At 37.6% G+C, this 16,248-nt stretch overlaps 1 protein-coding gene across 2 annotated transcripts in view; it reads left to right on the top strand.

Moving 5' to 3' along the window:
* Nucleotides 1–15,329, top strand: part of KAT6B (lysine acetyltransferase 6B) — a 98,066-nt gene extending 82,737 nt beyond the window's left edge. For both annotated transcript variants that reach the window (XM_080347387.1, XM_080347386.1), the window contains exons 12-16: nt 4,737–4,968; nt 6,958–7,117; nt 7,736–8,002; nt 9,241–9,550; nt 11,466–15,329. In XM_080347387.1, coding sequence (XP_080203513.1) covers nt 4,737–4,968; nt 6,958–7,117; nt 7,736–8,002; nt 9,241–9,550; nt 11,466–13,951 — 3,455 coding nt within the window. In that variant the 3' untranslated portion in view covers nt 13,952–15,329. The remainder of the gene's footprint in view (nt 1–4,736; nt 4,969–6,957; nt 7,118–7,735; nt 8,003–9,240; nt 9,551–11,465) is intronic.
* Nucleotides 15,330–16,248: the final 919 nt, after the last annotated feature.

Below are 16,248 nucleotides of genomic sequence, written 5' to 3'. Positions count from 1 at the left end.
TTATAATGATTGTGGTCAGTCTTAAATGCACTCAAATATCTTTTTTATCTTTTTTTTTTTTTTTTTTAGCTACATCTCTCTTCTTTGACCATTCATCAGAAATAAAATGATAAATTGATTTATTTGTTGCTATTGAACAGGGGTGTCAAACTCATTTTCACGGGGGCCACATCAGCCTCACAGTTGCTTTCAAAGGTCTGAATGTAATTTTAGGACTGTGTAAGTGTAGGAGTAGTTATATTTATACAGTCCAAAAATTAGATTCGACCAGTTGAAGGCAGCCATGAGACTGATGTAGCCCCTGGCGAAAATGAGTCTGCCACCCCTGCAATAGAATATAAAGTGTGTCTAGAGAGCACACAGGTTGCAGGAGAGTCTGTAAAGAATATCTTCACACTTCATTTGACTTCCTTCTGTCAGTTTGTTTTTTGTTTTGTTCACTTGGTCTTTCTCAGTATACCAGTTCAATTCTGTAGTGTCTTTGCTGCTTCCTCCTGTGCCACTGACCTTTGTCATCTGTGTCTCTGTCTTCTTGCACTATTTAGGGGCTAGCCTGCCTTGGCTACCACATTAAAAGCAAAGAGACAAGTCTGTATTTCTTCAGTAGATAATAAAACTTAATTCAGCTGTCTCAAGCTAAATGGTACCTGCCTTATTTAAAACTGTGGAGTGATTTGTGCTTACCATCAGAAAGGCAATGCAGTGAAGTTGGAAAGTGTGTATGGTGTGGAAGGCAAGATGCGTCTTGGGAATTTGAAGATAAGAGACTTAGTAATGAAATAGCTGCTTTATGGCAGTTTGTAACGTGAAGTATGTATAAAATTACTTTCGTGCCGTAGGACTGAAAGGGGGCAGATATGATCCTGATTTGTAGTAGTTTTTCAGGAGAAAGCTAGGGATACACAAGTCAATTAACCTCATGTCAGTACCAGCCATATTGGCGGACATGACAGTAATTAAGACTAGTACTAGTGAACACAGGTAGATGCAGTGAATGGAGGAAGAACTCTGTGCAGCTTGCGAAAGACAGTGATACTTGACAAATCTTACCAAGTTCTTAAAAATGCCAAAAAGTGTGGGGCTGGTACACATCTGGTGGGTTCTGTTTGTTTGGACAGAGCCAGATTAATTCTGTTTGTGTGTGAGTTTTGCAGAGTGGTTGCCTGTTTTAGTCTATCCCTTGGACTTTTCTGTCAGAACAGGGTACAATCAAGCTGGACCTCAGATGTCACACTGTTTGATTTGTTTTAAGAGGCAGAACTGAGCATAGCAAAACCAATAATTAACTGGAAGTTTCTGGGGACTGACACAGATGTATTATTGTTGTGGACTCCGCAGCTCTTTCAGGGGAGTTACATAATAAGACTGCTGTAGATTGAAATTACAAGGTACTGCTCAAGTTAATTTCTTTAAATGTATACTTTAATGTCTTATCTCCTAAATTTGTGTTGGAAGCATAAAATATATGTATCTTGTACTAGCTTGCCCTTTCTCAGGCTGGATTTCTTCAATTATTTTAAATCTTGAATAAGATAAAACCTTAGTGGTTCTGGGAAGGTTTGCATGACAAAAATCAAAGGCTGTAAATTGCATGTGGCATGTTGCTTCACTATGAAGGCTGAAGATAAGGCAAGAAGTAAAAATCATTAATGGTATTTTGGCTGTTTAATTTTGTGATACTATCACTCATATACCTAGAAGATGGACAACTCCTTGTTCTTCTAGATTAGGTCAAGCAGTTTTGTGTGTAACACATAGTCTGACTTGTTTACTCGTGGAGGGTGGGTGGGCAGGAGCTGTATTTTGTCCTCTGAACGTTGCTGTTGTTCGTACTCCCATATCAGGTATTATAGTTTAAAAGAATTCTTTCAGGTTCCCACTTTGAGGCTATCCATTATTAAGATGAGGAAGACACAATGACACTGGGGGTATTTGTTTAACAGGGGAATATTGTACTCATTTCAGATGCTTCAGGATAGATACACGAGCTACCAAGATCAGTGTTTTTTATTTACCTGCAACTTAGATCAATTATTTGGCGTCTCTTTGGTAAGTTTAATTTAATAGATGTCATTCAAATCACAGAATCTGTTAAGAGAAACTTTCTGTTCAGTGCTCGTTACATCTAACTGAGACTGTTACCTCTGATTTATAGTTTTGATCCTATATAATGTATCTTGGATAAGCCAAGGTTATATTGTAGAATGGAAGGAGGAAGAATACAGACAGATGTTATTGCCCTGCAGGTGAAGTTTCACTGCTTTAATGTAGAGTATGTGAAAATTACCAGTAAGAACTAATCTCAAAGTTCACAGCCATTGGAAGGATCCAATGAGCAAGGATATACTCGTAGAACTATGCGTGGTTCCCTAACTGGTGATTCCAGGCTCTTGATAGTGGTTTCTTATTAAGCCTCATGAGGTGCTTACTAAAAAATTGTAGTTAGAGCCCTGTTATGTAGGAGGAAAACGGAAGTGGAGGAAGAAAGTTCTTATCAAAGTAATTTTATAGTAAAATACAAGAATGAAGTCCAGGTCTTGCAAACAGTCTACATACGCTTTAGTGCCCAAGTTTTCTTACATGTCAAGTTGGTAGGTTAAGTTGTAAAGTTACTTGAAGCAAATATAAGTTCTCATGGATTTATTTTAATTACCTGTTTTTCTCTCTTCCTGTGTTGACACTTCTATCACTACTTGTACTGCTATAGTTTTGCATGTTTTTATATAGGCAATGATGTCTTAATATAAAACTTGTCTTCATATGTTATAAACAAGCTGATGAAAAATTCTTTCTTGGTACAAGTGAAGCTTTGTTTAAAATTATGCAGACAAGGCTATACACTATAGGTCTCCTTTTGTGCGGCTGGAAGTAAAACAATTCTTTACCTTCAAACAGTTTAGGATGCAATGTGGTTTTGAATGTGAGGTTTGGCTTTTTCTGTCAATAACAGTTACAGGTAGTACTAAGATGTGTCATCTAGTTATAAAATAAAAAATTCAATATGCTGCAACTTCAAATGTTAAAACACCCCCCTTTTCAGAAGTATTAAGGTAGTGTTTCTTCTGTGAAACAGAAGAAATTTACTTGCAGAGTTTCCAGTGGTACCATGCAGATGTAGGCAGCCGTGTGCTGTGTAGAAGTAGGCAGATGTGGGATGGCATTCCTCCTGAAGCTCTGGCATTTTATCATAAATCATGCTAATAGATACAAAGGGTACACTACTTATTTCAGTATCCGTGTTGTTAGTGATCACTTGGAATGTACTAGGATGTCTACTTTTCTGTGTAAACATTTTTATGCAAACTGGAGGTGAGAGTGTGATGTCTAGTGCATATGTATTTTCCGAATTCTGTTGTGGACCTTTACGTTGCCCTGGAAAAGGAGAAGAGCATTGTTTCAGGCTGAGTAAAATATACATGGACATGTGCATTTCATATTTTTATAAATATTTTTTAAAATGTGCATACAGTTTGTTTATGGTAGAGCATACAGCAAAAAAGAGGGAAACAGCCACTGCCTTGCTCAAAGCTGGATGTTTTTAATTTATAGCAAACTTGATTAGGAGAAACTTTATGAAGAAGTCAGGAGGATTTGTTTAGCAAATGTGACATAGCTGTACTAGATATGTTTTAAAGTAGTCTTGGAAAAACAAAAGGACAGATTCCAACTTTTTTTTTTTTTTTAAGTATTTAAGAATATTGAAAGGCAAAAGAACCATATATGTTGTTGGATTCCAAATGACTGAGTAATGTAATTCCATTAGCATGATGTCTGTGCTTATGGTGGAATAAGCATTTTGTAAGCCTAGTGTTTAAGGCCCATGTTTTAGTAGTGTTTGTAAAGGCAAAGTGCAGAATATGTATCGTGGAGGGATGAATTACTGTGAGAGGACAGATTTTATTAATTGTGCTGGTTTTTTTTTCTTTCTCCCGAGTTAGTTTTAATGGTGGCAAAAACCAGACTTCTGTTATGTCCAAGCAGGTGTGCTCTGATTTAAATTGTAAAAGCTTCTTAGAGCTGAAGAAAGTTAAAAAGGACTTACAATATACATAGAATGTAAAATGAAGGTGGGGTATTGCAGAATAGCTGATTGGTTACAGTCTTGAGGACTACCAACTAGGATTACATGAATGTTCTTAAACATGAATTAAGGGAGATTATTTTACAAATTATTTCTCCTAAGTAATTCTCCTTGTGAATTCACAAGTAATTCAACTTGTGAATTATGTGTCACCTCTAAAATACAACTAACTGTTTAATCAAAAACTTGCATCACCTGAGGCTTCCTGAAAAAAAATGACTTAAATTATATTACCCATGATACTTTCTAATGAGATTTTTCTGGAAATTCTTGGCTTCAGTGCTGTAAGTCGGGTGTAAAGTTTCTCAGAAGGCCAGGGAGTTGTAGGTCTAAACAAGATCGTGTATGATGGATCTGTTCTGAAATGTGTTTGCTTTTTGTTTCCTCCTTGCCTTATGATTAGAAGGGGTGTGGGGGTTGGTTAGTGATTGATTCTTAGGATGTCTGAGTCTCTTACAAGGATTTCATCCTTTTCTATGCCACTATGATGATGAAAACAAATCTCTTTTGCGAGTAGCAGTTCTTTAATTGCAAAAGTTACCAATAATATAACCAGTCATACTGATCTTTCTATTACTATCAAGTTTCTTAATGGGCAGTTAAAATTCTTTAGTTCTGTTATCTCAGTAAAGTATTCTGTTTCTTTTCCTTCTAGGCTATTTACTTTCTAGAAGAGAGGGTCAAGCAGGATCCCCTGAAAAGCCATTGTCTGATCTGGGTCGTCTCTCATACTTGGCTTACTGGAAAAGTGTCATATTAGAATACCTTAACTGCCACCATGAAAAACAAATCAGCATCAAAGGAATGAGTCGAGCTACTGGAATGTGTCCACATGATATTGCCACAACCCTGCAGCAACATAGCATGATAGATAAAAGAGAAGATAGGTCAGTGAATTTTGTAAAAAAAATTAAAAATACTGAGTCAAAACATTTACTTTCTTTACTTAGAAAACAGTTGATGTGAAAAGCATCTGTGTAAAATTCTGACTTCAAAATGAACAATAAGCGTCTTATTGAAGGAGTCACTACAGCCACATCTCATTAATGCGGTCTTATGTAAAGAGTATTTTGTTACTAAACAAATGGTGGGTTTTTTAGACCCTCTTTCATGTTAATAGTCATTAGAAGGGTGCATCCAGATAAACATTTTCAGTGAAGAGTGGGTGGCAGTCTTTTTTTCCACATCCCCTTTTTCAATCCCTACAAATTCTCATAAACCATGGGACCAGACCAGCACTACGTGAAGCCCTCCTGCCCAAGGTACTGGCAATGCAAATGGATTTTTAAAGTTTCTGTTTAATGTTACATCAATGTTGAAAGTCAGTGCACTGGGAAGGTGAGTTCTTATTTTGTGAATATCTTCTTTCTTAACAATCTTGATTGATGTTTTAGTTTTTAAGTGGGTTTTGTTTTGTTGTTTGAGCTCTTTTTTTCATAAAACGCCTGAAATGACTTTCAGTGGTGTTTGTGTTTCTGAAGAGCTTCTTAATTCTTCCAGTCATGGAAGGTTTAATCAAGCAAAACTGCCTTAGAAACAGTGGGTGCCAAAAAATCAAATTGGTATTGGAATAGCTCAGCCTTTTTATGTGTACCAGCACTAGTATTCAAAGTTAGCAAGTTTTGAACTAGTAAGAATACAAGACGTCAAAAAAGAGGTTGGCTTTACAGGATGGTGTTACGAGACTATTAAGAGAAGTGCTGTCAGTGCTTTAAAACCTTCACTTTCTGGAGTGCTTGTTAATGTGCAACCTAATGGGACAAATACATTTTAAGGGAGAATCAAATAAGTGTTCCTTACTTACCTGCAACTTCTGCCCTATCACAAATTATTATAGGTCCTGAATAGTGACACCCAGTTAGAAAATAACATTTTTTTCCTCTGTAGAATTCAAAATATTCTATGAACAAGGTCAGTCTTTTTTCATAGGTAGTAAAGCTTAGAAAGGTACATGAAGTGACCTGGCCAATGGTATCCAGAAGGTCAGTGGCTGAGCCAGGAAAATCAATCATGTCTCTGAAATTCCTGCCAGACACATTGGGTATGGCCTCTTATGATTTCCTACATTTTGTTAATTTTTCTTACAGGTGGTGGCACAGAAGTTTGTCACGATTCTGTGAAAAGGGTTCACCGGGATCTGATTTTGGTTATAGTATTATCTAAGTGAAAAGCAATATTGTCACTTAACTTATCTGATTTTTACAGCATTTACAATCCTTGTTTAAAAAAAAAGGTTGTTTAAAATCGTATAGTTCTTTGTAATGGGGGCTTCAGCGGGTTATGTGCTAGTAAATTTGCATACTGTACTATTGTGTTAGTCTTTACCTGCTTTTGGTATGCTACTTCATTTCATAGTAATTGGAAAGGTTTTTTTCTACTGCATCAGCATAGGACTAAGTTACGTTTTTATGCTTCGTTAGAAAACCTGTGTTTCTAAGTTGCTTTCTCATCCAGTTAGCTGCCATCTTCACTTGTAATATTAATGACTTTCTTGCTCTTTACTTGATGATCCACAGTGTTTTCTCTTTATGCTTGTATGTTTTGTGAAAATTGGAAATTATTCTGTCAGCATCTGAAGTGCCAACACTAAACCTCTGGAGTGGATTTAGCGTAGTCAACTATAAAACCTTTACTTGCTTCTCTGTTGCTCCAGTGATGATTGGTATTGAGCTTTCACTTCATACACTGTTGTGTTCCTCTTATTAAACAGTCAGTAGTGTAAGCGTGTTATCTGTGTGTGACAGCTAATATTTTTAGTTTGAGGTATCCATTTATTTACCCATATATTTTCACAGGTTATTGTGCAAACAGATTTAAACAGCAGGAAGGTTAGTTTAGGTGATCACTTTCTAAAATTACTTTTTCTTGGATTGTAGATTTGTAATTATTAGAAGAGAAAAGCTGATTTCGAGTCACATGGAGAAACTGAAAGCAAATCCACGTATCAATGAAGTAGATCCTGAAAGCTTGAGGTGGACTCCTTTGTTAGTTTCTAATGCTGCAGTTTCTGAAGAAGAGAGAGAAGCAGAAAAGGAGGTAAGATTGGAAACTTCTTATTCTGAATTTCCCTTCCGTTGGATTTCATCACTCTGAATATTCAATATTAGGCTGTCTTACATAGAGTAGTTTTAATTTTGAGCAGTGCTTAATTGTAGAGAATACTGATACTTTTGTAATGCACCATTTTTGGAAGCTGTGCAGCAAGACATGGTAACTTCAGGGTGATGAAGATGAAAACTTAAAACATGAATCACCTGTCATGGAGCTGTATTTCTCACTCGTGAGGTAGTCGAAGAACATGTAATCAGATCAAATTTGGTGCAGAGCTCAGGGGCTACAGTGTCAATCGATTCTTTGTGTTATGAACTTGCTTAAAGTGATCCATGTCAGTGGGCATGTAATGTAGTGCTAAGGACTTAAATCAATTCGCTGCATCATTAATAGTGCTAAATATCCCATGAAATGCAATCTTCTTTGGTTTGTTATCCTAACTGTTGTGAAGGAGCTACTCGATGATTCAGCTGAAATGTTGTTGCTAGGTTAGCCAGCGCTGCTAATCAGGGTTGACTTATTGTAACTCTTTAGCTGGACGTAAAGGATGTGGCTAAGTAAATGCTCTTTCAGTGACCCATTATTTTAACCTCGACCCTTCAGGCTGAGCGTCTGATGGAACAAGCTAGCTGCTGGGAAAAGGAAGAGCAAGACATATTCTCCACGAGAACTAATAGTAGGCAATCACCTGCAAAAGTACAATCTAAAAATAAATATTTGCGATCTCCAGAAAGTGTGGCAGTAGTGGGGGAGCGAGGGCAATCGGCAGAGCAATCCAAGGAAAGCAGCGAGGAGGATGGCGGGGATGAGAATCAGCAGAGTTCACCTCCCCGGCTGACAAAGCCACAGTCACTGGCCATGAAAAGAAAGGTGTGTTACTTCAATGGTTTGGTTTAAAGTCATTCATTTCTCATTTCAATCAAATTGTTTTCACTGAAATAACAATCTAGTTTTTCTACCAACATTTATTAGACTGTTTTAATGCTTTCTGTATTGTTTGGACAGTGAATAGCTCCTGTCTTTTGGTTTTTCTCCTACATCCAATTTTTTATCTTTCAGATTTTTCATCGAACTGTAAAATACTAGTGACACAAAATATCAGAATTTCCTCTTAATTTTAAAACTAGTGATTGCCCTCTGCTGTTTGGCATTGGTATTGGTTCAATATTTTAATGGTTCTTCCTTTTTTCATTTTAAGATGGAGTCTGGCTCGTGGGGTTTGTCTTCTTATTGTTTGAAATATAAGAAATGCTCAAAGTGGCATAATGTTTTTCAGAAGCAAATGCTGTTAAAACAAAAGGCTTTTTTACCCATATTCTTTTAATTCTCAAGAGATTTAAATGATAAATTTTGGTTAGTGTACTGTTTACATAATTCTTAATTTCATTGAAAAATTGACTGTTTCAATGGTTTAAATTCATAAAAGCAGGCATCCCAACATTTTAAAGAACCCACCTTAGCATGTGTATTTAGATGTCTCTGGTGAGAATTAGGGAATTGAAGTGTCACTTGGCTTAAACTTTAGATGAGCAAACTTAAAAGTAACTATAAATATGTGAAAATGGATAATAATAGAGGTATAAACTGTTGAACAGTTTTTTGGTTATAGCAGCCAACTGTAGGATTCTTTGAGTGTATTGAGACCCATGTGAAGCTTGAGGCGCACTTCCTTTGTTATCTATTTTTTCTACATCCATACTTATTTCTAAACTAGCAGAAATCAGAAATGCAGCAGAAACCTTGATGCTTGTGAGGATTGTTGGGGAATTATAAATCTACAGAAGAAAAATGTATAAGTACAATTTATGTAATATTGCTATGAATATTATTAGAGAGAAGAAGGTAAAAGTCACTACAATATGAAGAGAATTCTAATCTTAATTTTCACCTACAGAAAGGTTTGTCTGCTTATATAGATATATATGTATTTTAACTGTTTAGACATTTTGCTTTTAGATTCTGTCTACATTTGAAGTTGATGCAAGGTAAGGTGTTTATTTTAAACGAGCAGATAGATTACTGTAAACTCACTTTATAAAAAATTATATCCAGAGTTTGCTAACAAACAGGAGTGTAGGAAGAGTTATGTTTGTGGAATTATTTTTCAGAGACCTTTCATACTGAAAAAGAAAAGAGGCCGTAAACGCAGAAGGATTAATAGCAGTGTAACAACAGAGACAATTTCTGAAACAACAGAGGTGTTGAATGAACCATTTGATAACTCAGATGAAGAGCGTCCCATGCCACAGTTGGAACCTACTTGTGAGATGGATGGGGAAGATGATGACTTGAAGCCTGTAATTAGAAAAGCTTTTGATTATCAACCTGGGCAGCAGAAACAGGAGAAGGAGGAGGATGAAGAGCAGAACAAGGAGGAGAAAAATATTTGTTGTTACAGGAGTGATGACAATTGTACAAGTAAGCTGAAAATGTTCTTGTATCTTCACAAAATTAATTTGTTGGGTGGCCTTCTGAGGAAGTGGGTGTGTTTTGTCGTAAATCTGGACATTTTTAAAGGTGGTATTTAGCCATTTTGATCTTAAAGTCTTATGACCTTAACAATGATTCCTGCTTAGAGGTGCTACTGGAGCCATTAATCTCACATACTTTTATTAGAATTCAGTGGTATATCCAAATTTTTTTGGTGTTTTCATGTTGGTTTTTTTTTTTCCTGTTGTGTTTGCTTCTTTTGTTATTGCTGACCCATTAATATTATAATCTGGTTTTTGTATTCAGAAAATGGATGTTTTTCAGTCTGAAGCACTGCAGTCCTTGTCATGTTGCCAAAACCAACTTCTGTGTCCCTACAACAGGGCATTTTGTACTCAGAGCAGCGTTATCACTGGAATATTGTTTAATACTGTTTTTGTATCCCTAGTTAAAGGATAGAAGCAAAAAGTAATATTTGGTTTACACAAGTATCTTTCTATTCAGCATTGTTGGTAATTTGAAGAAATGTTTGTTTCTAGGACACAATATGTTCTCACTGGGGTCCCTTTTGTTTTTTCTCCAAAAAACAGAGGGGTAGTTTTAACTGTGATCTTTTGAAGCTGCTTATCTAGTTTGATTTCAAGGATCTTTCCTGGCAGAAAAGCTAATGGATGGAGAGTGAAGCTACTAATGAGCTATTTTGAATATACACTCATCCCTTCACCTCCTGGCTCTTGAATTGCACTTACAAGTTTTAATTCCAGAATGAATGACTGGATTCTCAGGTCTATGTATTTCCTCTAAGAAGCCAGTGGGTACTACTTTAGTGTTTTCATAATTGCATCCTCAGTTGAGGAATCATGCACTGATTTCTATTTTAAACAGTTTTTGTGCGACTAGAGCACCATGCTTAAGAATGTTGGTGCTGTTACAAACCAGTGCACAGGTAATTAGGATATTGTCACTTTTTCCTGCTTCTTGACAGAAACGAATCAAGCCAGTAGTAGCAAATTCAGAGTGTTCCAGCTATGTCCCAGTGGCCAGGTTTGCACTGCTTTAACTAGACTGTGTATTTGTCTGTGGACCATGTCATCACGTGAATTGACTGTAGCAGTGTTATAACACTACAGTGAGAGGCAGAACTTGGCAAAGGAGTATTGCTGAAGCCATTACACTCCCAGGTGCAGCATGGTATATCCTGAGAATTCTCCTTTTTTGTGGTGTATCTGTAAGTGGTATCTGGGGAGAGAGAAGTGAATGTGTTTGGGTAAGTTTTTTTATAGTTAATAGATTAATTTAGTGCTCTGATGCACTCTGTCTTTATTTTCTATTATATTTTGGCTTTTGTCATGTATTGTGAGCTGTGTCATGTTATACTGCCCATGAGAAGTTACTAGAATGAACCACTTTTTTTTCAGTGTTGGTGGTGAAGCATGGTTGTATTTTTACTGTGGCTTGTCCTCCAGAATGGTCAAACAGGCAACTCTATACTCTCATGTTATTACTGTCAAAAAAGATGAATATGCATTAGATCAGTCTACATAAAGCGATGGCCTACCTCTATTCTAAAAACACAGGTTGATAATCAAATACCTGGACAATATTTTTGCTTTAGTTTACATGTCTTGTGATTTAAATCTCTAGGGGTTTTCTAGTTTGTAAATGGTGGTTCCAGTGGTCACTGTTAGAAGGCCACCAAACCAGAATTCTATATATCTGTGCATTTTAGAGCTGTAGATATTATGTCATTCCATTGTGGTCTGAGATCTCTTTGTAACTCTTATTCTGGAGTTTCTGAATACATTTTGAATATATAAATTACTTTGGGGTTTGTGTTTGAAAATATTGATCAGTTTGTGCAAGCTAAGACTTTTCTTTTGTCTCTGTTTATTGCTTCCCAAAGATAATACAGAGGATGCAGCTGTATCGGAAGAAAGCACTAAAGACAATCTTGAACCTTTAAAGGGTAAGCAGGGTTGGCCTAAAGGAGTTAAGCGTGGTCCATCTAAATGGAGGCAAAGCAAAGAAAGAAAACCTGGCTTTAAGCTTAATTTATACACTCCACCTGAGACTCCTATGGAGCCTGACTATCAGGTGTTGGTGGAGGAACAAAAGGAGGCAGCTGACAACAAGCCCTGCTCAGTTCCTGCTGTTATGGAGGAAGAGATTAAAGAGCCTGTTGAACTATTGCCACCACCAGATGATGAGGTAAAAGAGGTAGAACCTGAACCTCTGCGTCCACCCTGTGAACCCTTTGAAAAACAAGAAAATGATATGATGAAAGCTGGGGAAGAAGAAAGGAATTTAGAAGAAGGTGAAATAAGTTCAAAAGATCGAGAAAAAGACAAAGCAGATGAGGTGTTTCTGCAAAAAGAAGAGTCCCTGCATTTGGATGATCAGGATGAGGAAGAGGAGGAGGATGAAGAACCTTCTCACAATGAGGATCATGATGCGGATGATGAAGACGATAGCCACATGGGTTCAACAGAAGTGGAGAAAGAGGAATTGCCTGGTGAAGCTTTCAAAGAAATGCTGGAAACACAGCAATCTTTTTTAGACGTAAATGTTCAAAATGGTAATTCAAATCAAGAGGACTTAATGGATTGTGGGGTGGACCTTGCAGCTGATGAGTGTGAAAGTGACCAGAAAGAACTTGCTGCAGATTCAGACCCAGTGCCTGAATCTGATGATGATCACACAGATAACAACCAGGACCAAAAAGCTGATGAAGAATTACATTCCAGTTTCAAGGGTGAGAGTACTGAGACCATGGAGATTGATTCAGAGACGGTTCAAGCAGTACAGTCTCTAACTCAAGAAGCAAGTGAACATGAAGATACGTTTCAGGACTGCGCAGAGACTCAGGAGGCCTGTAGAAGTTTGCAAAACTATGCCCATAATGACCAAAGTCCACAAATGACCACACTGGATGATTGTCAGCAGTCTGATCACAGTAGCCCTGTTTCATCTGTGCACTCGCATCCCAGCCAGTCAGTTCGTTCTGTTAATAGTCCAAATGTTGCTCCTTTAGAGAACAGCTATGCTCAGATCAGCCCAGATCAAAGTGCCATTTCTGTGCCGTCTCTACAGAACATGGAGACCAGCCCCATGATGGATGTTCCCTCAGTTTCTGATCATTCGCAACAAGTTGTGGACAGTGGGTTTAGTGACTTGGGGAGCATTGAGAGCACAACAGAAAACTATGAAAACCCAAGCAGTTATGATTCTACAATGGGTAGTAGTATCTGTGGAAACAATTCTTCTCAAAACAGTTGCTCGTACAGTAGCCTTACATCTAGTAACCTAACCCAGAGTAGCTGTGCAGTGACACAGCAGATGTCTAACATGAATGGAAGCTGCAGTATGATGCAACAAACAAACATCAACTCTCCTCCCACTTGTAATGTAAAATCTCCCCAAGGCTGTGTTGTTGAAAGGCCTCCCAGCAGCAACCAACAGTTATCCCAGTGCAGCATGGCCGCCAATTTTACACCACCTATGCAGTTAACTGAAATCCCCGAGACTGGCAATACCAACATTGGATTGTATGAAAGAATGGGGCAGAGTGAATTTGGAGCAGGGCATTACTCACAGCCATCTGCCACCTTCAGCCTTGCCAAACTGCAACAGTTAACTAACACGCTTATGGATCATTCCTTGCCTTACAGCCATTCAGCTGCTGTAACTTCCTATGCAAACAGTGCCTCTTTGTCCACCCCCTTGAGTAATACAGGGCTTGTTCAGCTTTCTCAGTCCCCACATGCTGTTCCTGGAGGACCTCAAGCACAGGCTACCATGACCCCTCCCCCCAACCTCACTCCTCCTCCTATGAATTTGCCACCTCCCCTTTTGCAGCGTAACATGACTTCATCAAATATCGGAATATCCCACACCCAAAGACTGCAGACTCAGATGGCCAGCAAAGGTCATGTTTCTGTAAGAACCAAATCCACGCCTCTGCCACCTGCTGCTGCAGCCCATCAGCCACAAATCTACGGGCGTACTTCGCAGACTGTGGCCATGCAAGGGCCCACACGGACCTTAACAATGCAGCGTGGTATGAACATGAGTGTAAATTTGATGCCAGCCCCAGCTTACAATGTCAATTCAGTGAACATGAATATGAATACCCTTAATGCTATGAATGGTTATAGTATGTCCCAGCCGATGATGAATAGTGGATATCACAGTAATCATGGGTATATGAATCAAACACCCCAGTACCCTATGCAGATGCAGATGGGGATGATGGGAACTCAGCCATACGCACAGCAACCAATGCAGACAGCACCCCACAGTAACATGATGTACACTCCTCCAGGGCATCATGGCTACATGAATACAGGCATGTCCAAACAGTCTCTTAATGGATCCTACATGAGAAGGTAGGCCCTGTGGAGAGACACACTACCAAACTGGCATATGGATTGATCTGCACAAATATATTTTGGAGAGTACGATTTCAAAACCAGCAATTGGTGTGAATGCAAAAACATTTGTTGGCACCATTTAAAAGCTGTATGCAGCAGAAAGCCTTATACAAGTTTTTATTTTTTCTTCTTGTTTTGGTTTTTGTTTCATTTTGTTTTGTTTTCAACTTTGTGGGATTTAACTTCGCTTTTCTTTGGGGGGGAATTAGGTGGTTTTCCATTTTTCTGTTTATTTCATTGAGCTTGAAGTTCTCTGGAAAGGAAGAACTCTTTCTATGAACTGCAATTACACAGCAGCTGATGGTTCAGAGCCATTTTATGTGCCTGCTCCCATTAAAAATGTGGATAAACAGACTCCAAAACTATCAAACCGTACTAGATCGTGAGCTTTCTCTCTCTCCTTTCCCCACATGTAAATGCCTTTTAGCAGTTCTTTTATTGTATTATTTTGTTTCTGAAGGTGACACTTCCGCATGCCGCTAATGTCTTTGTTAGTGACAGTGCATTTTGTAGTACTGTACAAGTGTTGTGCTTAACAGTAAGCCATTTCTTAATTTTTTTGCCTTGATTAGGTTACCCTAGTTTGAGGGGTAAATAAAACAGAACTATATTTTTGTTAATTATAAAACTTGTAAAAAATAATAAAGCTGCAAAAGCTATTCACATTTTGGTTAGTTCAAAGGGTTTTATTGCTGTATGTTTAGTGTAAAGTTGAGACTCTTTTCCATTTTTGTGACCAGTTACTTTGGGGCTGGGGTAGGAAAAAGGGCAGCTTTCTGTTTTATAAATACTGCTATGTTTTTTTGTTGATTGAAACATCTCAGTGTTTATTTGTCAAGTTTTGAAACATTTTCATATGTGTCCAAATACTTGGCAGGATTAAAAAAAAGGTAGTGGATTTGGTGTAAAGTTGCTATTTTATGGAAATGCCTCTAACTTTACATTTTCATTCCATCTGTAGATTTTTCTATCTTTATAAAATATTGGAGTTATTTTTTAAGGGAAAAAATAGAGCAGTAGCGTGTGAATAGCTCAAACTAAGCTTACAGATCGCATGTAAAAAGGCAAAAGTTATTTGTGTCTGTTTATATTGCTTCCTTTTTTGTAGCCTTTGTACCTGTACAGAGTGACTGTAAGGGCCGAACAGAAGAGGCTTGATACATGTAAAAATAGGACCCAGTGACACTCTTGTATTTATCTGTTATCTTTTTAGTCAGTCACTTAAAAAAAAAATCCCACACACAAAAAGCACCCAAGAAACAAAAATAAAAACTGCAAAAAACACTCCCCCAAGCTGTACATTTTAACATGAAATAAATTATGATGAGCCATTTTTAGCCTCTTGTGTCTTGTCATAGTTTGATGTTGCATGGGAATTACCTCCTGAAACAGTGTTTGTTACAGTGCTCTCACGTGCTCGATCTAAAGCCCATTAAAGTTGATGGGGTTTGGATTAGGTGGTTAGAGCCTAAGTGTAGGTTACTCAGCATAATTGCAAACACCTTGTGAAAATAAAGAGTATCCAAGATTATTTTTTTTAATAATCTTAATAAAATATTGAATAAATACGTATTTAATACATTACAAGCTTGTCAGTATTTAATGTATGAAACTTCTTTCCTATAGAAAATGTTAATATATATGTAAAAGGGTATATGATAGTAACAGACATGATGTTTGAACTGTATCTTAATCATAGAATTGTAAGCTCTTCCCGTGTCATTTTATCAGGTTACAAGACGATGCAAATCTTGTGTTGAACCTCCCAAGTTCTCTGTATAGGCATGTGTATGTGTGGACACATACACATGTATGTGAACACTTCTAATCTAGCAACAGAAGTCCTGTAAAAATCAAGGCTCCCTGTGTGTGTGGAGCTTTTGAGCGGACCGCTTTTAAATTGGCCGTGTGTGAATCTGCACCAGAAAAAATTCTTCTAAGATTTTTTTTTTTTTTAAATGCTTCTAATGTGAATGTTGGCACTGAATTCCCCCCCCATGCCCACTGACACTGCAGGAAGGTTGCTAGCTACGGTGAAAGGACTGGTCATTTTCATTGAAAACTCTCTGTCCCCATTCCAGGATATAAAACAGCTTTATAGGTGGTATTTTATATGCTTGAAAGTCAGAGAAACTTGTATTTCTTCAAATAAAACCCTTGAAGTGTGTGGTGTTGCCAAATCAAGAAAATGATACTACAAATCCATGTGCATAAGCTGTTCAATTTGAACATGGGGCAGCAGTCTAAAATAGAGGA

This window comes from Nesoenas mayeri, assembly GCF_963082525.1.
Source record: "Nesoenas mayeri genome assembly, chromosome: 7".
NCBI classification, from domain to species: domain Eukaryota; kingdom Metazoa; phylum Chordata; class Aves; order Columbiformes; family Columbidae; genus Nesoenas; species Nesoenas mayeri.
Note: the sequence above shows the minus strand (reverse complement) of the source record. Positions and strands in the feature narration are given on the sequence as shown.